Source organism: Tachypleus tridentatus, chromosome 11 (genome assembly GCF_004210375.1).
Source record: "Tachypleus tridentatus isolate NWPU-2018 chromosome 11, ASM421037v1, whole genome shotgun sequence".
Taxonomy (NCBI): Eukaryota; Metazoa; Arthropoda; class Merostomata; order Xiphosura; family Limulidae; genus Tachypleus; species Tachypleus tridentatus.
In genome coordinates, this window is record NC_134835.1 from 94798978 (window position 1) to 94824937 (window position 25960).

At 33.2% G+C, this 25960-nt stretch overlaps 1 protein-coding gene across 4 annotated transcripts in view; it reads right to left on the bottom strand.

Moving 5' to 3' along the window:
- The window catches only part of LOC143232817 (ras-related C3 botulinum toxin substrate 1-like), a 40977-nt gene that overhangs the window by 12099 nt on the left and 2918 nt on the right, over positions 1–25960 (bottom strand). For 2 of the 4 annotated variants that reach the window (XR_013017779.1, XM_076468723.1), the window contains exons 2-5: positions 24771–24911; positions 22300–22414; positions 12552–12669; positions 174–334 (exon numbers count right to left, since the gene is read on the bottom strand). Coding sequence is in view for 3 of the 4 variants with exons in the window: in XM_076468723.1 (XP_076324838.1) it covers positions 174–334; positions 12552–12669; positions 22300–22414; positions 24771–24910 (534 nt within the window). In the remaining variant the exon portion in view is untranslated. The other 2 variants (XM_076468724.1, XM_076468725.1) reach the window with 2 other exon arrangements.

A 25960-nucleotide genomic window follows, 5' to 3' on the forward strand; every position in this document is an offset into this window, starting at 1 on the left:
AAATTTATAGTATTTTTAAAACAAAACATTTGTGAACATTAAAACAAAGAAATTATTCTTAGCTTAATTTTAAAGTATTGGAAAAATATAAAATTATGAATTAAAATGTTCAAAATAAAAATATTTAGAGTTTTCAAGTTACAGATCTATCACAGAAATTATTTTTGTTTTACCTGCTTGAGTCCTCTCTGGGTGAGAGCAGAACATTCCAAGTATTTCACTGCTCTGACTTTAGAGGCTAGTTTCTGGCCTTGTTCTCGTTTTATTGGAGATAACCCTTGTTCAGATAATAGTTGAAGTGTTTCCTTGTCTTCTCTCAAATCAATTTTTGTACCTAATACCCAAGGAAAGAAAATTTAAGTAACACAAATGACAGGTTATTAGTTCCAAATGCTAGAGATTATGTCTTGATATAATAAAAGAGTACTTGAAGTTGTGTGTAGAGATTTGTAAAGTTCTAGGATAAATACCAAGCACATAGTTATCCAATCTCTACATATAAAAATTTAAAGACTTAATATGTGAAATTAAGGTATAATGATTTCTGACAGTGAAATGAAAGAGAAAAGACAATGAGGAAGCTAATATAAAAATGAATCACTATTATAATCAATAGTTGACCAAACAAGGTGTCTGGAATATTACAGTATTAAATTCAAATTAAAAGAAATTAACTTGAATAATGAAGGTAAGCAAAAGAAAAATGCAGTGCACATGATCATCAAAACAAATTGAAGCTAACTAAAATCAGACTTCTACAATGACTCTTGACCTTTAGAAGATTAAAGCAAATTTGTTTAAAATATGCTTAAAAGATACTTTCACAATTTGCTTTGTCTCTGCAGGCAACTAACCAGACAATTTTATCACAAGAAAAAGTCTCTGCTCTATGCAACACATAAAAAGCTGTTTTTTATACTTAGGATAAAGTATTAAACAATAAAACTATCCAATACAGCAGTAAACACTTTCAACAACCAAACTTTACTATAAAACATAAAACCTGGGGCTAAATTACCACATGACTTTGACAATATTTTGAACATTTTGATCAGAACTTTAAAAAAAAATTAATTAAATTTTGTAGGTGTGAAATATTTGGAGTTGCCATATATTTAATATTTAGGGGTCAGCAGTAAATCCTACAAAACCAGGAGAGTATCATACACAAGTGAGGGGCAATGGAAGTCTTCTCTATCTTGTTACCATAAGAATTTGTGACAATTTTCAATTTTGTACACCCTTTCTCTTATACTAACCCACAGCATGAATTTACCACGTCATTGTAAACACCATTACCTTCTATTCACCTTGGCCTTTCACATCTATTACTAAAGAAAAGGTTTCAAGCAGGCAGAAACTATATATGCACACAAACTTTTAAATCAAAACTAATTTTTGTGGTAGCAATGCTTAGTATTCTGAAAATTTTGTGGTCTGTTTCTAAAAAATTATTTCACTTTAGAGTAGGGGAGTTTAATTTGGAGAGACTGTATGCATTTAGTATCTTCTGACAAAAGATGTTTGTCCTTTCTCAATTGAGAAACACAGTAAATAATAAAAATTTATACTTTTCACACATTACATATTTTACATGTGGTTAACAAAATTACTTCACTTAGTACCTAAATGATATTTGGACTAGACTATAATACACTTGGCAATTAAATATTAAAACAGGAAAGTGATGCAATAACAAAAACTTTTCAAAATTGAAATTTAAGACATGTATTGTGAGAGTTAAAAACAAGTTAAACAATAAACATAAATTTTCATTTTATCACTACTTATATTATTTAATTATTCAGCTTAAATACTTTGAACTGTAGGAAATAGTAAAACTGTAATTATTAATTAAATCTGTTAAATGTATTATTAGAACTTTTAACTATAAGCTTAATAGTTCAAATGTATCTGCATATAATGTTTTCATTATATAACATCAACAAAATATTAATAGCATACTAAACTTTTCCTAGATGGCATCAAAAGAAGTTTTGGTTTCATTAAAAATAAAATGATCTGTCAGTGGATGAAACCCAATTACTACTTTTTGTTTCATGCTCTGAGAAAGAAATTGTTTCTTCAGGATCAGAAGAGGAAGTCATCAGAAAATGCAAGTAGACCAAGAAAATCAAGCTTGTATGACTTCCCTTTTATTGGAGAAGTCTGACATACTCTTATAGAGAGAAGGCTCTCCTCATGTCCCACAGCAGTCTCAGGATATTATTAATGATTCTCCCACGACCATCACTACACCCACTTCTAAAATGATCTGAAGCAAAAGCAAAAAACCTCTGGCCTGTAGTGCAGAGTGAAATGGAAGACCCTCAAAAACAAGCAACCCAAATTGTTGAGGAACTTCATTTGAGTAGAGCCTGTTTCTCTGTAAGCTAACAGGCATCAGACTCTTCCCGATTTTTTTCAACTGTTTTTTACAATAAAATTGGTTGGTTGGTTGATTTGGTGTTTTATGGCACAAAGCAACTAGGCTATCTGCACCAAACACCTGAAAAAAAGTTAAAATTAAACTAAAATTATTAAAATTCAAAAGAAATTAAGGTAAAACAAAGCAAAGTTAAATTTCTGAATTAAAAACATAAATAGCATTAAATCAAAGTTTTACATCTAGTTTACAGCAGTAAGAGAAAAACTACAGTAATACTAATTTTAAAGAACTTTCTGTAGCTTAATTGTAATTATCATAACTCTCCAGGAAGACTAACTGGTAAGTTCAATAACCACCATCAGTCACCTGAAGTTGGCCTTTCCAGTCCTGGTATAGAGTTATTTGATGTTATGGCCATTTTCTAATCTCAAATTGAACTATATGTACTTCGATTCTTAAAAGGGAATCACATTAAAAAAGGTCTTATGTATAAATTAAAAAACTTAAATTGCATTAAAAAGATTAATGGTCTTTAAAAAACTAAAAACATTTCTAAGGTTGACAGTGTCACCATCGCCAATAACACTGTCTAATATTACGGATAAGCCTTGGGACAAAACATGTTTAAAATGGTGCCGTTGTTGAGAGTTGTAATGATGACAAGACAGTAAAATATGGCTTATTGTGACCCGAGTGTTACACAGACAACACATTTGAACATCAGTCCCACATAAAAGAAAACAATGATAAACCTGTGATCAATGCGTAGTCTAGTAAGAACAACTTCCTCTTTCAAATCCTTAAGGAAGCAAGACGACCATAGTCCAATAGAGGGTTTTATTTGGAAAAGCTTGTTTTCACGCTGCTCACTCTAAGTTGACTGCCAACTGGCACAGAGCTGAGCCATGATTACAGGACCATATATCATGCATGGAACAGGCACAGCAGTAACAGTGCCAGAGCAAACAGATTTAGCTGTGGTGTCAGCAAGCTCATTCCCATGAATACCAACATGGCCTGGTTTCCAGAAAAACTGAATTGAAGTAGATGTTAAAAGAGAAATGGACCAATTGATTTTGAATATCGGCAAGAACAGGGTGTGAACTAACATGAAGCAATTCCAGGGTCAATAGAGAACTAAGTGAGTCAGCATAAATAGTGCAATTCGAGTACAACTTAGCTTCTATGTGATCCAGTGCAAGAGATATGGCATACAGTTCAGCAGTGAACACAGAAGCTGTAGAGGGGATTCTGCATGTAACCACTTAACCGTAACAAACCATTGCAGAGCCCATATAGTCATCTGCATAAATAGGAATGGAAAGATTGTTTGAAAGATATTCAGACTCTGTGTATAAGCTCTAAACTGGAGAAATGCAGAAAGCCTTGGTGCAGAGCCGAAGTCCCTTATGATGAAAGGGGTCCAGCATCTTTAAGGCCAAGGTCCTGGCAGAGCCTTAGACCAGTGATTTATTGTCTAGTACCTTTAGCATAGAAAATCGATCAACTTCCCAAGTGGTGGAAGAGAGTACAAGGAGGATGTTCAGCGCTCTTGTACATTTCACCCGTAGCTGCTTGATGTATGGTACAAAGGTCAGCTCACAGTCAAAGATAAACCCCAAGAACTTTATCTCAGGGACCACAGGCAGCCCAACTTCACTGATATGGAGTTCAGGATCAGGGTGAATACCCTGTTGGCAGCAAAAGTGCAGGTAAATGGTTTTAGAAAGACAGAGAAGTTAAAGCCATTTGCTGTGGGATCTACTTCAATAAATGATTGAGGGCAGTCTGTAGCTGCTGCTCAGCATACCTCATGTTTGATGACTGACATGAGATGTGAAAGTCATCGATATAAAGCCTGTTTGCAACAGCAAGAGGGAGTTGTTCAGTGATGGCATTAAACTTTATACTGAAAAGTGTGACACTCAAAACACAGCCCTGAGGGACTCCAAGCTCCTTTAGAAAAGAATGGAAAACTGTCAAACCCGCATGAACTTGGAATCTCCTATCCATTAAAAATATTTAATAAAAATGGGCAAATGGCCACGTAACCCATATATATATATGGAGGTCTTGCAAAATGCCATACCTCCATGTTGTATTATAAGCCTTTTCAATATCAAACAATACTGATACAAGATATTGTTGTTTGAGAAAGGCTTCTTTGATGGACATTTCAAGTCGAATCAGGTGGTCCATGGCCGAGAGCTGTCGTTGGAACCCACACTGGGTGGGCGAGAGGAGGTTGTTTGATTTGAGGAATGAAACAAGATGAGCATTAACCCTCCTCTCTTACAGAGACAGCTCACCAAAGCAATTGCACATTAGCTTGAAGGAATCTTGGGATCCTTTCCAGGCTTAGAGAAAGGTAAGACAACAGCCTGGCACCAAGCATCAGGAAAAACATTCTTCTGCCAACTCTGTTAAAAACAATCAGAAGAATAGCAAGAAAAACAGGAGATAGATGGCATGGCATTTAATAGTGTACATCATCAGGTCCAACCAATGAAGAGCCAGTTTGAGTTCCACCAGTGTAAGGGGACAATTATAGTCATATAGACAATCAGTTTGAAAGGAAAGAGGTGATTGCTCTACCCAAGTCTTGATGGCTAAGAAGTAGAGGAAGAAGCAGAAGTGCTTGGTACCTGGCAAAAGCATTCACCTAGAGTATCAGTGATGCTCTGGGTATTAGCTACTTCCTGGCCATCAGAGAGCAAGATCGAGAGGGGTAGAGAATTATATTGCCCACTGACCTTTCCAATCTTGTCCCATATGACTTTGGAACTGGTGGTAGAAGATATGCTGGTTGTGAACTTAATTCAAGAGTCCTTCTGGCTTTGACGTCTTACCCATCAAGCATGTGCACAGGCCTGCTGGAAAGCAATGTGGTGTGAAAGTGTGGGATACCTACAAAAAGTATCCCAGGCCCATTTTTAAGCCTTCTATGCCATATGGCAGGCAGGATTCCACCACAGACAAAGATATCGTGGAAAAAATGTCGAGGTTTTAGGAATACACTGAGCAGCTGCCTATATAACACAGTCAGTTACAACTGCCACACAGTCATCTATTGACGGTTTACAGATGATGGCAGGATAAAGTTCTGTGAGAGCAGTGAAAGAGGGCCAGTTTGCTTGATCCAGCTTTCACTGGGACACACAAATCGGGTGCCATTGGCCATTGCCAGTCTTTCTCAAAATTATAGGAAAATTATCACTGCCTCATGGGTTATTGTCAACCCTTTATGAAATGTGGGAGAATAGTGAAGGGGAGAAAACTGAGAAATCAATAACAGTAAAGTACTGTCTAGATGCATGAAAATAAGTATATGAACCACTACTGAAAAGAGAAAGGTTGTGATCAGAGAGCATATGCTCTATTGAAATGATCCCTCCCATCAACATTAGCACTTCCCCAGAGGGGATGATGTCCATTAAATCCTTCAGGGTTAAAAAGGGAGATGACAACTGTTCAATGAGAGCATCAAGGTCTGATTGATCATAGGTCTCTCCAGGTGATAGGTAAAGAGAACAAACAGTGATGGTGCGGCCCAAGTAAACACGGATGGCTATGGCCTCCAAGGGTGTGTTGAGTGGCAAAGACAGAGTGGGCACATGCTGATCAACAAACAGTGCCACCCCTCCATGCACTCATCTATCACACAGCCTGCCATTTCTGTACAAAGAAAACTGCCAAAAGGTGACTGTATTGACAGGTTTCAGAAATATTTCCTGTAAGGAAAGACATACAGGATGGTAGGAAGCAATCAGTGCTTTGATGTGATCCAGATTAGAATGTAAATCTCAACAGTTCCATTGTGCCAAGGTGGCCATTTTTATTTGTGTATGTGAATTGGGTGGAGAATCTTTCTGTTTACGACCACATCTCTTGTTCTTTATTGTCTTTAATTGAGTGAGGTCTGTCGACCTACAAGGATCCTGCCCTGGGTCGATTGGGCAGGTCTTTGTTATTGGAAGAGGATTCCACCAACTGAAGATGTGAATGAATGATCATTTTGCATCTTGGGGTGGGAGAAGATGATGTACCTGATGAAATGCCTGTACCAGAAACCAAAGGAAGTGGATCTTGGGGTTTGCTGGAATGTATGTTAGGGACAGAGATGGGTGTTGAAGTTGATTCATAAACTTTTTTTAACCAAGGAGGTCAAAAGACTTTTAAATTGGTTTGAGAACAATTCTTTTGGAGGTACAGAGAGATCCATCTGCACTTCCACTGTAGTAGTGGAACAAAGTGCAACAGCATATGTCTGAGACAAAGTGGTGGACAGCAACTTTCAAGCCTCAGGGTAAGAAATGTTTTGAATTGCTTTCAAATACTGCTCCTCTTTTTTCTTCCAACGATTTAGGACAAGAATGGAAGAAGGACAGGTGAGAGCCATTGCAACTGATGCAATGAGGGTCCGCTTCCCACTCATATGCATCATGGTCCTTGCTACCACAATGAGCACACGTCAAGGAACCATGACACAATGTCTTCGAGTGACTGAATCAATGACAATGGAAATATCCGAGAGGGTTTGGAATTTATGGCTGTACGTTGCAATTAAGATAACCTGCCTTGATGGTGGCAGGTGGATGCAGTGATGTAAATGTCAGAATGAGGACACTGGTCGGCATCATAATTCCATCTTTGCGAGTAGACATATGCCTCACTGTAGAAACTCCTTGGGTGAAGAAACCAGTTAAGATCTCTGACTTTGGAATGCTCTTCAAATCCCTCTCATCAGTAACTCTTCATGACGAATTCAAAGTAGCATTAGGTGTAATCTCAACAGGTATATCCCCAATTGCCTTTGAATGCAAGAGGAGATCACTAGGTTGTGGATGTTTCAACCAATATGTCACCAGAGTGAAGCTTTTTTTACTGCTTTTGGAAAGCCAGCAAGTTCCTCTGGCCCCTTCTAAATGAAGAAGGGAGACATCTGTCCTAAAGGTTTGTCTGAAAGAGAATGTAGTATATGAAAATGAGGTACAGGTGTTACAGATGTTAAAGATTGCTGCTCAGAATCTTCAAGACATGGTTGTTTACCTATGGGCTATTTTTTCACTATTTTATTTAAGTTATTATTTGGAGGATTCATAATAAAAAAAAGAATATTTCAGTGCCCTGTGACTTCACTCACCATGAAGCCCTATGAGGGGATGCATTACAATGCCAAACAAGGACACTGCAACAATGCCAGGATTTTGTGAGCACTATACCCAAACACCAGCATCAGATACAATATCCACAACACCTGTTGAGAATATCCAACACTGGTACTTGGTTGACCCTAGCCCAAGTGGACCAGCCAACTGACCCTAGAAGGGCCACCCCAAGGCTGCCCGCCTCCAGGAATTCAAGAATAAAGTGGTGTATGAGGGTTGGATCCCTCAATCAACAGGATCCTCTCCTGCCCTTCACAGGTCACCATGCATGGCAAACAAATGGGTGAATGTTTATATCCCAGAGGAGGTATACTAAAAGAACAGAACCTTCCTTGGGAGGTGCCCTCACCGCGTACAGGAATCCACAACGAGGTGCACAATAAAATTTGTCACTAAAATTTGTGAAGACACAAAGACACTTGCACAAAAAACAATGGGAAAAGATAGATATTGCTTCCACAAATAAAATGAGAATGATTAATTACAGTAATGCTATTCCTGAAAAAATGCTAGTTTTCCTTGATGCTACTATTTGCATAAATATAGTTAGTTTACCATCTATTTCAGATTTCTGGTCTATAATTACTTTTATTAATTTTCCCTGATTTCCTTCAGTATTTTCAAGAAAATTTTTTAACTTCTGCTCACTTTCTGTATTTCAGTAACAATACTAATAATTTACCTAAACCTGATACTCAGTATAATGAACTTTTCAAAATTAGGCCTGTGCTTGATCATCTACTTTCAGCCTTTCCAGCTCATAATAACCCTTCTCTGGAGTTCTGTTGATGAACAAATGTTAGGAAAAAATAACTTCATTTAAACAATATCTACCTAACAATACTATCAAGTGATGCATCAAATTTTGAGTTCAAGCTAAAGTTGGGACTCAATATTTTAAATTTTAAAGTGTACTTTAGTAAAGAGGGATCTGTAAAAAGAACTCAGCTGACACAGCTGTGATGAATCTGATGGAAAAATAGCTTGAATTGACAACTATTACACAACTTAAACTCTGTTTGATAAATTGCATTCACTTGGCACTAGTTGGAAGGACAGGGCCTACTCCCACGCATGTTTACAGGTAAGTAAAAAAGGAGACTAACAGTTTTTTAGCTGTGGCTAAATGATTGCTGTGAAGTGGACTAATAAAAAAAAAAGATATTTATGTTCTCTCTACAATGCATAGTGCCACAGTAACAGAAGTGACAAGTAAACAGGATGATATGATTAGCAAGCCACATCTTATCATTTCAACAAGTTTATGGAAGGGGTTGATCTTAACGACAAATTTCTCAGCTAACATGCCATTCCACGTAAATCTGTGAAATGGTGCAAACAGACATTTTTTTAGACTTGTTGACCAGGTCAAGTACAAACAGAAGAACTTCTATTTATAATGAGTGGAATCCCTTGTGAAACCACTAACTAAAAGTACAGGAGGGCATTATTTGTTCAGTATTTAATCACCAGTTCTGGTATATGCACATTCACGGCTCTCACTTGGGAAGCACTTTCCAGCGCTTGAAGAAAAAGTGCAGACTGTGTCTCCACGCAATGTAATTAAGATGATCTGTAAGCAATGCAAAGTTCATTTGTGTTAAAGACACTTTGAAGAATATCATACATTTAAGATTATTCAAAAAAGCTGATGCTTTTATGTAGAACAAATAAAAAATAAAGTACAACTCAATCTGATCACTTTACTTAAACTCCAGTCGACCACTTTCACATTTTTATTATTCTCTTTCCTTGAGAAATAAAGTTTCTTTAGTTGAGGTTTGATGTGTTATACCTTGTTTTTTTTCATCATTACTGAGCATGTACATTTATTTTTCAAATGAGTTTAAAATGCACATCTATTTCTCAATGTTTTCGATATTTCACTTAGCATTGTTGTGCAAAATGTGGATTTCTATACTATTGTTATTTTTGCAAACATAATTGTCTATGCATATGTTTTTGAAAAGTACACAACTTCAATTTTTGGTGTATCTTAAATACAATTATTATTTTTTTCATTATACATTACTGTGCTCAGTTTTGTGCCTATATCTTGTGTTTCAATATCAGCTCAAGATGTATAACAGTTTTCAGTATTTCACTGAACAGTGTACAACTATACATTCTGTTTGTAAACTCTTCACAGTTTGGTTTCAACTGTTGATTTACACTTGGTTATTCATCTTTAAATAACATTTTGGTGACAATGCTGAACCACAATTTTTATTCATTTTTGCATATATTATTTTGTATGGAACATATCAAGTTTACAGTGTACATTTAAATAAATAATGCATGTATGTACAGTTTGTATATAAATTCTTAATAGTTTGACACCAGTTACCAATATGTTTTTGTTCACTCTTCTTTATATAGCTTTTCAGTAACAGTGTTTGTTTTCCTTAAGTTTTACATTCTAAATATTATGTAAAATTTTCAATGCATAACTTAACAGTTTGGTTTTATATTTTTCATTATCAATACCATAAAGCTAATAGACTTTTTTAATTTTGTAACTGCGGAAATGAAGTGTTAATTTCTTCTGCATTATACTTATGATTATTTATTTGATTATTTACAAAACCTGTTTATTCTTTCACTCCTCCTTATGATTTACACTTTCACTCCTAAGTAGTTAGTGTTTCTGGCCTTAATTGTAATTTCTAACTTTTGTACACAATTATGTAATTTAATTTTCTGACTTTGTAATTGTTATGCAAAATATCAAAATAAAGTTTTTTAAATTTTAGTCTTGTTTTTGTTTACATAGAAAAATATGAGGGTTTCATGTACATAGTAAAAATAATAACAGTAGTATGAGTAGCCTAACTATTGTAGTGCATGTTGTAAATACAAATGTCACAAACTCTTCTTTCTTTCACAGTGAATTGTATTTTTTATTATGAACTAAGTACAAACTAAAATTGAGCTACTTTATTTTATTTATTCCTGATGATTTAAATACAAAAGAATATAAAAAATCACACTAAGCCTAATTCACTTGTAAATACTTTGCATTTGCACACTGAGAAAGCTTCACCATAAAACGTGTTAATCAGCTTTTGTTTCTATAAATAAATTTATTTTGAGCTAATACAGCAATATGATGATGGTAATAAATAATGAAAAGATACAGTATGTTTTAGATGCTAAAAATAAAAGGTCATGCATCTGCCACACAGGTCTTTTCAAATGCAAGATTTTCAGAATGTGTTGCATAAGACCAATACCATAGACTAACTATAGCTTCAAAGTGAAGTAACAACTTTTAGAATAAGCACCACCTACTTTCTTATTTTTAAACTATAGTGAACATCATGTTTCATTACATGGTTATCTTATCATCTTATGATTCGAAAAACATGAAATATAGTGCATTGAATGGTATATATGGTACCAAAATTGTGGTTTACAACTAGGAAAGGTTCACACTTCTACAAATGAGGCTTAACACATCAAAACACCATTTTATAAGAAAAAAACACTAGAGAAAGGTTTAAATACCATTCACAGATGGCAGGATAACCATTTAAGTACAAATGCCAAATAAAAATAACAAAACAAAATGTTTTAACCTAAAGAGTGGTTTTCAGCCCAAAAACTATTTTGCATTTTTTTCCCTTTAAATATTTTTTAAAAATTAATTAAGTAAAGTATTTTGAAGAATAAATTTAACATTACCGTATTATTATAAAAAAAAGAAAGAAAGAATTTCAATTTACATTTTTATAATTTTTTTTCAATTCACTGGTGCAATTTTGCACTCAGGATTTGATGAAACAAGCTTCAAATTAACATGGTTAATAAACTATACTTATTTTTGTAAGATAATTTTCCTATTATTTAGCCTACAGCAACTGGCTAAACACAAGTGCTGCAAGTATACAGTAAAATCAACTGAATTAATCTTCAAAATTAAACTTAATGATATGAAGTCAAATGTACCCACTCTAAAAGAAAGCACACAAATAGTTGGTAAATTCACATTATCATGTAAAGTAATCCATAGAAAGTTTAATTTACCAATAATGGAATACAGATTTATGTAGAGAACATGCAGAAGAGTCAAAACATAAATTTGTTGTTCCATAATTAGTAGCTTACCCAAATTTAAAAATAACAATCCTTTTTATCACTATACTAGATTAACTTTATGCATATAAATACATAAGTATTTTTTGCCTTTAGTAGGAGTGATAATGTACTCTGCCATCATGGGAAAGAATGGGTATTACTGTTTCATCTAGTCATGATTAAAAAATGTTGATAAATTACCAGAATAATGAACACAGTAAGACACTGTTTAGTGCAACTCCACTTCACACTGATTCATTATAGAGCCCTTGTCCCACTGATATTTTTTTAATGAGAAAAAAAAAGAAAATCCATAACTCTCTGAATACTACTTTCTCATACTGATTGCAGTAGTGCAATAAATAATTTCTATTAAATAGAATAATGCAAAAAATAACAGAATAATAACACACAGAAAGCAGACAATGTTTCAGAATATCACAATATTTCTGGTGTTTCTAGTTATGCTATATGAATTGTTAAAAGGTCATTCATCTACACAATATCACTCCCAAAGGAAAAAACATTTTCTTAGCAAGCTCTGTACAGAAAACAATCTAATATAATACATCATTTAATAAATATAGCAAGAGAGTTTGATGTGTCTGTAACCAAACAAAATTGAGGGCTAATTAAAATTTGCTTTTTCCAGTCACGATAATATTATAGTAAGTTATATTAAATTTATCAGTACCTAAATAAGACACTTATACATTATTCACAGGTAAGAAATATTGCCTTCAGTCACATATCTACATGTATAATGTTAAAATGATCCTATTTTAAAGCTGATTCATTTAGAATTCTATTCTCAGGAACCCTTCCTGAGCACTAAACAGGGTATTACCATGTATATCTCAGGTTCACAAAGACTTGAGACTGCAACAAGGTATAAAAGATGTGTTTTCTGTACTTACCGACTAATATCATCGGAGCATCTGGGCAATGATGCTTTATTTCTGGATACCATTTGGCTGTCACATTTTCAAAAGATGAAGGACTTACCACACTGAAGCAAACTAGAAAAACATCAGTCTGAAAAACAAGAAGAATGATAATGTTATGTGGGTTCTATAATGTAACGGTTTTTAAAAGTTGTGTAAAATTATATTCTAATTCTTAGAACATCATATAACAGCATGTCAGATTAAAAGGAAATTAAAGCTTAGAACTCTGTTTAATCACATTAATCTGTTTAGTTTCTAAAATACTTAAAAGTTAAGCTAAAACAATTGTTGTTTCTATCAATTGCTGTAATTTTCAAGAATATTTATTTTAAGCCACAAATATTAACAAATAAATAAGAATAATAAAATCATTACATACTATGTTAGAAGCTCTAATTTTCCTGAATGAAAATATGTTTACAATAGGTACTTCCCTCCTCTCACAAGATTAGCTTTTCTCATTTTATGCTGCCCTCTATTTGAAAACCTTTTGGAGTGCATACTACAAGCCTCCATTATTCCTCTATTTGAACCCAAAATTCCAACATGTCTTTCATGCAAATTATAATGCAACACCTCTCCACTAATAACAGAGCACTCTATCACGTGATGCATATGACTCCCTCTATGTGCAACAACCAAACTATCAATTCGAAGTTTGGTTAGAAATGTGTGAGGAGGAGTAAAAGTGGGAAGTGTGAGAAGTACCTATCATAAATACACTTTTATTTAGGGAAATTATAACTTCTGATCTTGTCAAAAAATTAGTTTGAATCCCACATTAAAATTACTGGACATGGCAAAAGATGTAAGGAACACATCCACATGAGAGGAAATGATGTAAAAAAGACAAAAAATGTAGACTCACTCAATCTTTGAAAAATTATAGAGTGGGTAATAAATAATGTGCTCAATGGTGTAGAGTGGCTAGGGTGAGTCTGAACACACTTGGTAAGTCAACTACATTCAAAATTTCACTTGCTGCGTATCATCATCAAAATTATGATATCTTGTTAACCTTGAATCCTGGAGTTCAGTGCAAACCTATCAGAAGACTTTAGAAAAGCACACGGTGGCCTTATGCCATGGTTCTGGGAATGTGTTGTCTGTAATCCAAGGTAAGTTCATCAAATGCACACAATCCCCCAAGACCAGGAAACAAACAAAAATTGACTCAGGTTGCAAACCTTGTAACAATGAGGAAAAGCACAGGACAGAAGCAGATAAATGTCACAGAAGGGGTGTACCCAATAAGCAAGGTTTTGGAGATTGAACAAAACGATCCCATAAAAGAGTAGAAGGAGGGCACCTAATCAGAGGCATGAACTACATTTGGGAATTTCAAATCTGGGAAAATCACCCAACTGGAGGATCCTGTAACTATACATACACTGGCAGAACACCACTACTCTACTCTGAACTGAGTGGTTGCCTCCATGATCAACCATTCCAGCAGCTTGGAACTGGTAAGTGGTAAAGGCTCCTGTACTCCACTGAGAAAAAGGAAAATATGCACTGGGGAGCCAGAGAGACAGTAACACTCAATACGAGGTCTGTTCAAAAAATACACGGACTGACGTCATAAAACAAAATGTACTTTATTTAGAAGTTACAGGTCTGGGACCCCTTCAAAGCACTCTCCTCCCAACGCACACACTTATCCCAACGGTGTTTCCACTTGTTGAAACAGTCCTGGTACGCTTCTTTTGTAATGTCCTCCAGCTCCTTCGTCGCATTTGCCTTAATCTCAGGAATCGTCTCAAATCTTCTTCCTTTCAAGGGTCTTTTGAGTTTGGGAAACAAGAAAAAATTGCAAGGAGCAAGGTCAGGTGAGTAGGGGGGTGGGGAAGAACAGTGATCGAGTGTTTGGCCAAAAACTCACGAGTTCTGAGGGCTGAATTTCGCAGCAACGTGATGCATCTTCAATTTTTCGGTCAAAATCTTGTAACAAGATCCAACTGATATCCCACACTCTACAGCAAGCTCCCTGACAGTTAGACGTCGATTTGCCCACACCAGGGTGTTGATTTTGTCAACGTGTGGGTCGTCAGTTGACATGGAAGGACGTCCAGGACGCTCATCATCTTCAATGGACTGTCGACCATCCTTAAAACGTTCATGCCACTTGAAACATGCCTTACACTTCATAGCAACATCACCGTAAGCCGTGTTAAGCATAGCAAAAGTTTCAGTCGTAGATTTTCCAAATTTAACACAAAATTTCACAGCAAGTCGCTGCTCCTTCAGGTCATTCATTCTGAAATCCGCCAAACGAAAAAAATCGCACTTCACTTAAAACCGCGTAGCTAATACACAAATGAAGATATCTGCAATCGGGAAATGGCGTCGTAATCAGCTGATCTGTGCGAACCTAGCAACACCAAGTGGATTCCCCTGGAACCAACTGGAGACGTGCAATTCAAACAGTCTGCGTATTTTTTGAACAGCCCTCGTACAATGCAATGGGTGATTATAAAATCTTAGTTTTAAAAGCAGACCACACTAATTTATTCAATTTAAACATAAAACAGATGGACAGCAATCCCCCTTCTGCTTTACCTATGGCATCCATGGGTGGTATAGTCTGGGATGAACATATTATTACACAATTATCTTGAAGAATTTACATAGTGATCTTGTGAAATGGCCCATTTTAAGAGTGATCATATACAGCCATGGAAAATGTATAAGAATCAAAATGGCTTACAATATGAATTTGATAACAAGATGTCTGTGTATGGTTATAGCTATTTATGTGAAACCCATTTCCAAGTACAGACAGAATATTTGGTCAGACACCACTTGCCACAGGATGGGATCCAAAGTGAAGCTGAAGCAGTGGCCCCTTGAAAAAAGGAAAGCAGTAGTAAAGACTTACTTCATGTTACAGTTACAAAGTCTGTAGAAGAGCCACAGGTGGCTGGCAATGCTAAGAGGAAGCAGAAACAGCAACGTGATGTAGGTAGCGAGAGATGAATGTATGCTGAGTCATCCACAAGCCTGATCTTAAAATCTCCTAGTATGGCCAACAAAGATGAGACAAGAGAGAAGGTAAGGTGAGGGACGTGATATGAGGAAACATGAAAGAGACAAGGAAAATGCAATGACATACAATGAATCCAGTTGGTCAGGGTAACTAGGGAAAGATTACAAGAAGAGGAAGGTTGCCAGGGGTCAAAAGGTAGAAACAAGGACCCTAGAAGGAAGCTGTGTGAGCAATATAACATTGGAGGGCATGGACAGAACAGGGGATTCTATCCAGATTTGGATGAGGGTAAAGATGAGAAATAAAGGATAAAAAAATAGGGGAAAAGAAATACTTACCTTCTTGAGCCAGAGGTCTTAGGAAGAAAAGCACAATTTGGGGAAAAAAAAAAATTAAGGTAGAAATGGTAGTCCTAGTAACATCGCAGGCCAAGAAGAGGAGGAAAAAAAATGTGCTTTCAAAGAGAGATGAAACAGGGAACACACAGACAGAGCTTCAAACAGAGGTAAGGTGAGGGCGTGTAGAAACACATTAATGTTCCAGTCCAGGAGTGACAGATGCCTTGGTGGTTGATGGAACCAGAAAAAATGATTAAATATGGAAAGGACAGGGTAAGCAAAGACCCTGCAGAAATGAGGAAAAAGGGAAGATATGTGATAGTGTCACCCCAAACACCAAAATTGAGAAAAAGAAAAACTTTCAGAGCCATGTGAAAAATTTGAAGATATAGGAAACTGTAGGGTGAGAAGCCCGAAAAAACAGTGCCAAATCCCAGGAGTAATAAACACTCCACTTCCCCAGGTAAACAGTCAAAGAAGGATGAATGGAAAGGGCTAAATAAGAAGCTACTCTGCAAAAGAATTTGAAACACCTTGCCAACCAGCTGGTAACTTAAGTGTGAAATAAAGTGTATATTTACATTGTGTAATGTATCTAACTTATAATTTGGTAACTGTATTATTCTTTAACCCTTTCACAACAGGCTCAGTATAATATATGAGTTTATCTACATATTCGCATGTTAAGTATTTGCCTATAACTTTTAACACAAAATTTGGTAGACTTAGTAAAGATTACAGTTTTTTTACCTAAATTAATTTTTTAATTAGATATTTTTACTGAAGATTTGTTTATGAAAATATTGAGACTGTTAATAGTATGAGTGCACGGTGATTTCATGTTATAATTAAAAAAACTATACTTCATCCCAAAAATCTCAAATTTTATGAGTAATCTTTAAAATCTCCTAATTACAGTTCATATGTTTCTTTTCCATAAGATTTCATATTTTATGTTATTTTCTATACTCTATGTTGGGTCTGTCACTTAACCAACCTCATGATTATACTTTTTTCATGCTAGAATAACTACATATAACATAAAAATACAAATGTTTAGGGTAAGTACATTAAGTCTCATAACACTATATATTTACATATATATATCTATTATTTTTTATTACATTGACTTTCCAGTAATGTGTAAAAAAATCCTAAATAACTATACTGATATCACATTGAACTGACTAAAGACACAACCTACCTTTTTGAAATCTTGGCTTCATAAAAAACCATGTACCTTTTTACAGATTAAAATGGCTGAGAAGCTCCTCACGGGATATTCTAAGCTGTTGATTGGTTATTCATATGCCAAATATTGAAGTAAGTGTATATAAAAATAGAAAAAGGTGAGCAAAACCACTGTGATTAATACAAAAACAAAAGCTCACCAAAATTAAAAGATATGAATCTCTTATTTTATGTTCTAGCTTGTTAATTTGTTAATATTTGTAATTGGAGTTCCTAATTTGTACAAAAGTACAGACTTAGTATAACAAATATCTAATTTTAAAAAGTGCTACACTCAACATACCATGTGACTCACTAAAATTTATATTTAAGTGTGTTCATTTAATCTTTACTTTTAAATTAAGAAATTAACTCATATATAATATTAAAGTTTGAATTATAATCTACAATTTAATTCCAAACTATTGAAAAATTCACAAAATAGCAGTTCAATAAAATTTTGAATGCAAGTCAAATAATGCCTTTGACCCCTGACTTGTTGTGAAAGGGTTAATGTTGCATAAGAAGAAGCAGGAATTAATAACTATATTCTTAAACATTTGCATAAGTAGGAATGGATCTAGTGGGACATGAACCTGATCCACTTATCTTTGAGCAGAAACTGATAAAAGAAAAGCAGCAAGAAATATTTAAATTAGCATATAATATCAAAAAGACACATTGGATGTTAGTATATTTCATTTAACTGGGCTACTAACTACCATAAAAGCTCTTCTGGGGTTTTCTGATTGAAATCAGCATATCAGCTGGAGTCTACAGCAATCCGGTTAAGACTTCAGCCGATAACTGATTGTTTCTAAGCTAAAACAAACAAAAAAAACCTTCATTGTGTTTGTTTTCATCAAAGTTAGTATTGTTTAAGACACCCACTACTCTAATAATGTAGAACTGTTAAATCAATTTTTTTCTAGTTTAAAGTTAGAATCCTCACAATAAAAGATGTTACACATGATGCTGATGTCTAGAATAAGTGAAAATGCAAGTGGTACAACTGTGTAAGTTACAACTTAAAAAAAACAAAACAGGCACACTGTTTACCAATTCTATAAATTTTTTTCTAAATATCATTACAAGTAATTATGACTGATTATAAATAAAAAGTGTTAAATATTTGTTTTTATCATCATATCAATCACATAATTAGAAATAAAGTATTGAAAAATACTAGGTTTTTGCTTTGGCAAAGTATTCACTGACTTAATAGTAAATTCAGTTGTAATTATTAATTTCCTTTAATCAGTTACAAAGCATTTGAGTAACTCCTTGATTATAGATACAGCACTTAGTCCCTACAGTGTCATAAATATTCTTAAAAACATGTAAAACAACAGTAAGTTGTTTGAATAATAAGCATGAAAAAGTGTAAACAGTTGTGCAACAGGTGAATGACAAGTAAATTATTTATTGCTTCTAAATGTTAAACAATGTAGTTATGTTGTATACATACAATTTCATGCACTAGAGTAAGTTAATCATAAGTTATTGTTCCTGATAAGGGGTGATGTGTGTGTGTGTGTACACATGCACTAATCAGTTAATGAGCTCATCACATCCTATCACCTGCTCAGCTCTAATGATCATAAAGTACACATGGGAGGTTACCATGACAAATTATTTGTTGTTAATGTTTCTGTTGAAATTGAACATTATGGTATGTAAATGAGCCTTTGGAAATCTCAGATAATGTAAACAGTAGATTCTTGAATGTTACAGTGACAATAAACTTGGATGCAAATGTGATTACTTCAGTTTAATTTTTTAGGTAAAAATCTTGCAAGCAAAATGTGTGCCATGACTAAATATTGAAATTAATAACATATATTTTGTATTTCATTTAAAACAGTGATATCTTCAAGAGATTCAAAAAACTTATCTTCATACCAGTATAAAGGTCCTTTCATGTTACATTTGCATTCACTGCAAATTTGAATTGAGTTTAAAAGTGTTGTACAGAATAACATGGAAATACAGATTAGTACAAGGCCTGTACTAAAGATAGCTTGATTTGAAAAGTTTATGAAAGCATTTTAAAGATACAATGTAAAGTGTTTACAAGAAAAAGCCTTTTTGTAAGCAAGCTTATTCACTATATACATATGAAACATGTATAAAATTGTAGAAAAAAAACAAACATTGTAAAAGAAACAATATTAAGCATTATTTTGTTGTACATCTAAACTGGGGTTACAGGATTTTCTTTGTCAATACATAGTAAAGTCTCAAATAAGAATTAGAGATTGGGATAAATACAAAATTGTTTATGTTATGTAATTTAGAAAGATTTTCGTTTGATTCATACATGATAACTGTTATGCAAAAAATACACAAATAAAGTAATTCAGTTTAATGCTATAGAGAATGGAAATTAACTCATTACAATGTTATGTATTTTAATTTCACTTTTCTTTTTCATATTTTATAACTTGAAAATTACACAGAGGTATTTATTGCTGAAGATAAAATTTATACTTTCACAGGTTAGGACATTTGTAACTTTAGCATGAGAATATTTTCTCATGTTTTATACGTGCAAATAGTTAAAAAAAGAGCAAAACAATCTAACATATAGTAAAATAATTATTGACTTGTTCAAAAATATTGTTTCAGAGATCTAGTTCTTTTTTCTAGTTTACTGATATCATGTCATGTACCACACAAACTTCAACAAATGTCACACAAGGATTCAGTTAAGTATCAATTATTGAATTGCCCAAATAAATTAGTGGAGCATTCACCTCATCTTGAAGGAACTTCACTGCTACAAATAGTGTAAAACCCTTTTAACAATAATTGTGTGGCTTAGAAATATTTTCTGGCATCCTTTTTCTCCATTAACCCTTTCTTGACAGGTCAGGGGTCAAAGTTATGTCATCATGTGTTGACTTGAATACAAAATTTTATTGAACTACTATTTTATGAATTTATGTCAATAAGTTTGAAATCAAATTGTAGATAAGTCAAACTTTATTATATATGTTAATTTCTTAATTTAAAAGGAAATATTAAAAGAGCTACCTAAATATAGATTTTAGTGAGTCATGTGGTATGTTGAATGCAGCACTGGTTAACATTAGATGTCTGTATTATCAAAATACTAAGGCTATAGTTATTTATGTATCAGGAACTCAAATTACTAATATTAACAAGCTAAAACATAAAATAAGGCCCTTATATCTTTTTATTTTGCTGAGATGTAGCATATTTACTGAATTAAACACAGTGGCCCCATTCATATCTTTCCATGTTTAGAAATGGGCTCTTATATACTCTTATTAAAAGATGACATGTAAATAACCTACTGACAGCTAAAACTTCCTCATAGTGGTTTTCTCACCTATTTTAATCTATGAAAAGGCTACCACATTCTTTTGATTACATATATGTATATAACATATAATATTTCAGATGTTACTTATAAAATAAAACACCAGTCTATTAAAACACAGCCGGGTCAGTTTTATATTATTCGATACAGTAGCCAGTGCATGTGCACTGCATCAATGCAAGTTATGTAATGTTAGCTAGGCATGACTAGAAGGTCAATATAAAAAGATAACATAATCAGACTTTAGCCACTTAGACTAAACATTTGTAATTATGTTATAATATGTAGTCATTCTAGCATGGAAAAAAGGCATAATTCATATTTATTTCAATCATTCTTTTTATAATGGTCACAAAGTTGGTCAGATGACAGACCTCACATAGGATATAGAAAACAAAATAAAAAGTGTTAATAAAAACAAATGTTTGAAATGTATTTTGGAGGTTTTAGTGATAACACAAATAATATTTGAGACTTTGGGATGAAGAATAGTATTTTAATAATAATATGAAATCATTTCACACTCAGACTAGTAACCAAACACACTTGATATTTTAACAAACAAATCTTTAGTAAAAATATTCCATTAAAAATTTGATTTTCTGTGTTAAAAAAAACCAAAAAACAAACTTGTAACCTTTACTAAAAGTCTGCCAAATTTTGTGAAGGTACACATACTGTATCAAAAGTTATAGTGTAAATGTTTAATGTGTGCAAATGTGTATATGAACTTATCTATATTATACCAAGCCCATTGTGAAACAGTTAAAGTTAACACTAGTAATATCTAGGGAAAAAGTAACCTAACAGATCATTTACCTTCTCCTTGTGAGAAAGAGCAGCTGCACCAGGTTTGGGCAATAACTTTTTCAGGGGGTCACTTCTCAAATATAAATAGTTTTGAGCCACAAATTTCTACTGTATAAATTTAATTACCAAAACATCAATTGTATAAAAACCCTATTACATTCTTTCCACAATTTCCAAGAGTCATGGCACGCAGGAAAGAAGTGTTATATATGCTGGATCCAGCACGTAGGCTGTATTTTGCCCACCCACAAGTTACACCGTTGCAGCAATAACACTAATATGTTATGGGTATATAACTTATCCATTTTCAGGTGCTAAACAGTTGATTTTGTAGCTTGATAACCTTATTTCTTATTTTATGACTTGTACCTTCTGAAGCATATATTTATAATCCAGGAAGATACAAAATAATTCCTTTTCTCTCAGCTTAACCTTTACATTCTAGCAAGTTGTCAAGTTCTTTTATTATGTAAGTCATGCTTCCCTATTTTAAATTATTTTTCTTAATACTTACTTCAATTTTATTAACTACTATATAATGCCCTTAAGTTTCTGACTGTGAATCTATCGATCATTTTAGTTTTTAAAATGATAAAGGATCTGAAACAAATTATATTGCCTTTATTTAGTTTTTAGGTCTCATCAAATGAAAACTGCATGGAATATGTTCCTTATTTGGCTTGCTTTCTGAGATAATTCATTCAATATGTTTAATGTTCAGTTTGTTTTTAGGTACAAAGCTGTATCCACTACAGCTTTTCAAACCTAATTTTTAGTGTCATAAGCCTTCAGACTTAACAGTTACCTGCGGAGGAGACTTAATTATGAGTTAAGCTTTCATTTGAAAATCTAAAATATAATACTGTAAATGTTTAAAATTATTATAAAACTTATTAATAAACAGCATGTGAATTTACAAACATACACAAGTATGAACTGTTACACACACATATAATCAAACTTCAAAGTGGGTTACATTGTGCTGTGTTCTTTTAACCAGTTACTCACCTGAGGGTAAGATAAAGGCCTCAGTCTGTCATAGTCTTCCTGACCAGCTGTATCCCACAGTCCCAAACTAACAGGCATACCATCACACATCATAGCAGCTGAATAGTTGTCAAAACTAAAGGATTTAAAAAAAACTTGAGCCATGACTACTTTTATTTTGATAAAAATATGTCGACTTATTAGCACATACAAAAGTAAGTGTGCTAGTGTTATTTTTATCTTAAAACCTAAATGATACTTTGAGCATACAGAAACTACACAGTAAGGTCATAGATCCTCAGAGTTCAGTTATAGTTGTTTCTAATTTTCAACAGATGACCAGAGTAAATGTTGCCAGATGAGATTTAAAGTAAATAACAGGAATGATTACCATCAATGCATCCACCTTTGAAACTGCAAAATGTATTCAGTGACACTGTGATCTTAACATTGATCCTTCTGGTCCCTGTAATATGCTAACCAACAAGTTACACCAGGCTCACACACACTAATATTGTATGTTTAATACAGAAAATATTACACATAGTACATACTAACACTGCATATATATACACACACACACACACACACACAGAAAGAGGGAAAGACAGAAAGAAGCCGTGTAACAGAAACACTTTGAGCATTAAAATAACACTGCTACAGCTTTTACAGTCTTTCAGCCAATTACGTATTGATAACTATACACAAGAAACAAATTCTACTGTATTGCCTGAAGATTTGTTTACTAGCCAGAAATTCAAGTAGTATCAGATCTTTTTTTTTTGCCAAAAGAAAACATTTAATGAGATTTGAATAGTAATCACACATTAAATGTCATTCTCATGTAAAGTTCTATACTGTGATTAGTATAATGACCATTATTTAAACATGTATGAAACAAGTATGTATGAAACTTTTTATGTGCAATGAAGCAGACCATCATGGTAAAGCAATGGATGGAAAATGTAGCAACTGCACTGCTTCAATCAAATGTAACATATGAGAAGCACTATTTTCTAACTCAAGTATCATAAATATTTTGTTTTGCTGTTTATATATAATTATTAGTTATTCATTTATTTTATAGATATCTTTATCCAAAGTATTCTTGTTCTGTTTTGCTGTTTATTTATTATTATGGCCACCAGGTATATTTAATTAATCAACAATTTTATGTTAATAGATTATGACAATTAACCTGCTTGAAACAGCGACTTTTCTACAGCGATCTTGCCTACGTCAACAGAAGTTCTTTTAGTTGGCCATAACAGAGTGCTCATGCAATGCATGGTTACTGTATGTAGCACCATGAATATCTAATATAGCATCAAGTGTGTATATAGATGCACATTTTATATATCTTTAAATACAAAAACAATTACAGTTCTATATAACAAATTTTTCATTTAAACATAACTATTTTGTTTCATTTATATGGATTACCCACAAAGTTTTCAACCAAATATAAACTGGTTGTTATGCTGGTATCATCAGTAAATTATGCAATTAGTACCATGGAAGGTTCAAACCTCCATTTGGTATTAGGTTTCAAACATTTAAGGGCAAAATCTAGCCCTCTGTTATAACCATAGAAACTACACACAACTTAGTTGAGCAAAGTTGCATGCAAGGGATAATAAAAATATATATTCACCATATTAAACTAAAACTTACATTCACAAACAAGAATTTTAAAATCTGACCACAAAGTCAGATAAATCATATCGACTTTATCCACAAAAAACATTTTTAACAACAAATTATTCAAAGCGTAATATCAGGTCTTCTTCTTTACATTCTGAAAAATTATGTTATAAAAAATACACACACACATGTACATGAACTAAATGGATAAAAATTATATAGTTTGTCAACAAGTCTTTTAAATCTGATTAGAGCTCATTACTTCAAAATAAATATTCAGTTTCCACTTTCAACATTTGTTTCAAATTCTTCCAAAAATCCATTTATCTTATAGAAATCTTTGCTCCTGAATTACAGACACTTATATTTTTTGGTTCATATTTTTGTTGTTAAATTTTGATAGTTTACAAAACTTGTGTTTCTGATTTTATTAGAAATGTTTTTCAAATGTGTACCAATTCTTATCCAGTTTCTAAGTGCATTAAACACTGGATTGACTTGTGTGGATAATACTACTATTTCTAAATATTATATTGCATAATTTATGGCAAATCTACTGATATAAGTTAAAAATTAAACTTCTTTAAAACAAACAAGTGGTTATACATGTATATGATACAAAATTAAATTTTATCTTGTGCATATGAAAAACAAAACATTACACTTACACAGTGATGCCGAGAAAACCCACTTTTAGAGAAATATATATGTAAAAACGGCTCATTTGGGTTGAGAAAATTTTTTTTACGTAGAGGATTGAACAACGTTTCGAACTTCTTCGATCATCGTTAGGTTCACAAAATTTTCTCAAACCAAATGAGCTGTTTTTACATATATGTTACACTTACACAGTTGGAACATACTCCCCTGGAAAGCTGTCTGTAGTATATGATATCAACATGCATGTTTTTCCTACTGTTCCATCCCCAACAACCACACACTTAATCGGACGGCCCGAAGATACACTACCAGCAACAGGTTTCTGCATTCTATTGAATTAACCAAAAATATTTTAGGTGTAAAGTTTGAAGCAACTTAGTTCATAACAAGAATTCATATTCTGGTAGATGAAAACAGCTCACAAAATAAAAATAATCCAAAGAACTAGTAAATGTACATTAAGCTAATAAAGGGAGACAATTATAACATTTTTTTCACATTTCTTTTGCTAACTGGCATTTATTTACATTCTATTTTAGCTTTTCTTTTAATATATATATATATTGTTAACCAGTATCCACTTCTCTTGGAAAAAAAACATATATATGATTTTGAATATAGTTAAACAAATCATGAGAAAATCTAAGGTATTTGTTTCAACCTCATTGCCATTTAAATTATTAGAAAAATTAAAGCTATCAAGACAAAGTGATCAAGTCTCAATACGTCACTACAATTAGGTTTCCAAAGCTGTTGTACCTCTTTGTTTCAAAGTCCATAATATATCAGATGTAATCTGAACACTGTTTTAGTCAAATAGTTCTAATTAAAATTATCATATAGCTAATAACTGTTACTGTTTGAACTTTATTTCAAACACATGATATTTCTATTGCTAAATATAACAAATTGAGACAAAATTCACATGCCACATCAGATATTCAGAAATTTAATAGCTTTAAACTACAGTACATGACATCAGTATCACTTAGTTACAAAAACTGAACAGCAACAGATCCTTTTTTTGTTGAGACCCTGTTTTTAAAAACCTGTTTCAAATATTATCAGCAATATCAAGGGGTAGAAAAGTATAAATTGCATGTGTACATGTGTGCTTCTCACAATTAAACCCAATCTGAAAACAAAAAACACCACTTTTACAGCCCCTGCAAAAAGAAAAAAAAGGGCTGACAGATTTGTGCAAAAATTGTATTCTACCTTGAAAACAATAACAAGATACATGAGAAGGTAAAAACCTTAATAGTATAAAAGTTGAATAACAGCAAATCTGAATTACTGAATAAAATATTTTTATTAAAGGAAAACATTCTTTTGCACTACAAAATCTGATGTCAGGCATAACAAAGTTGGACTGAAG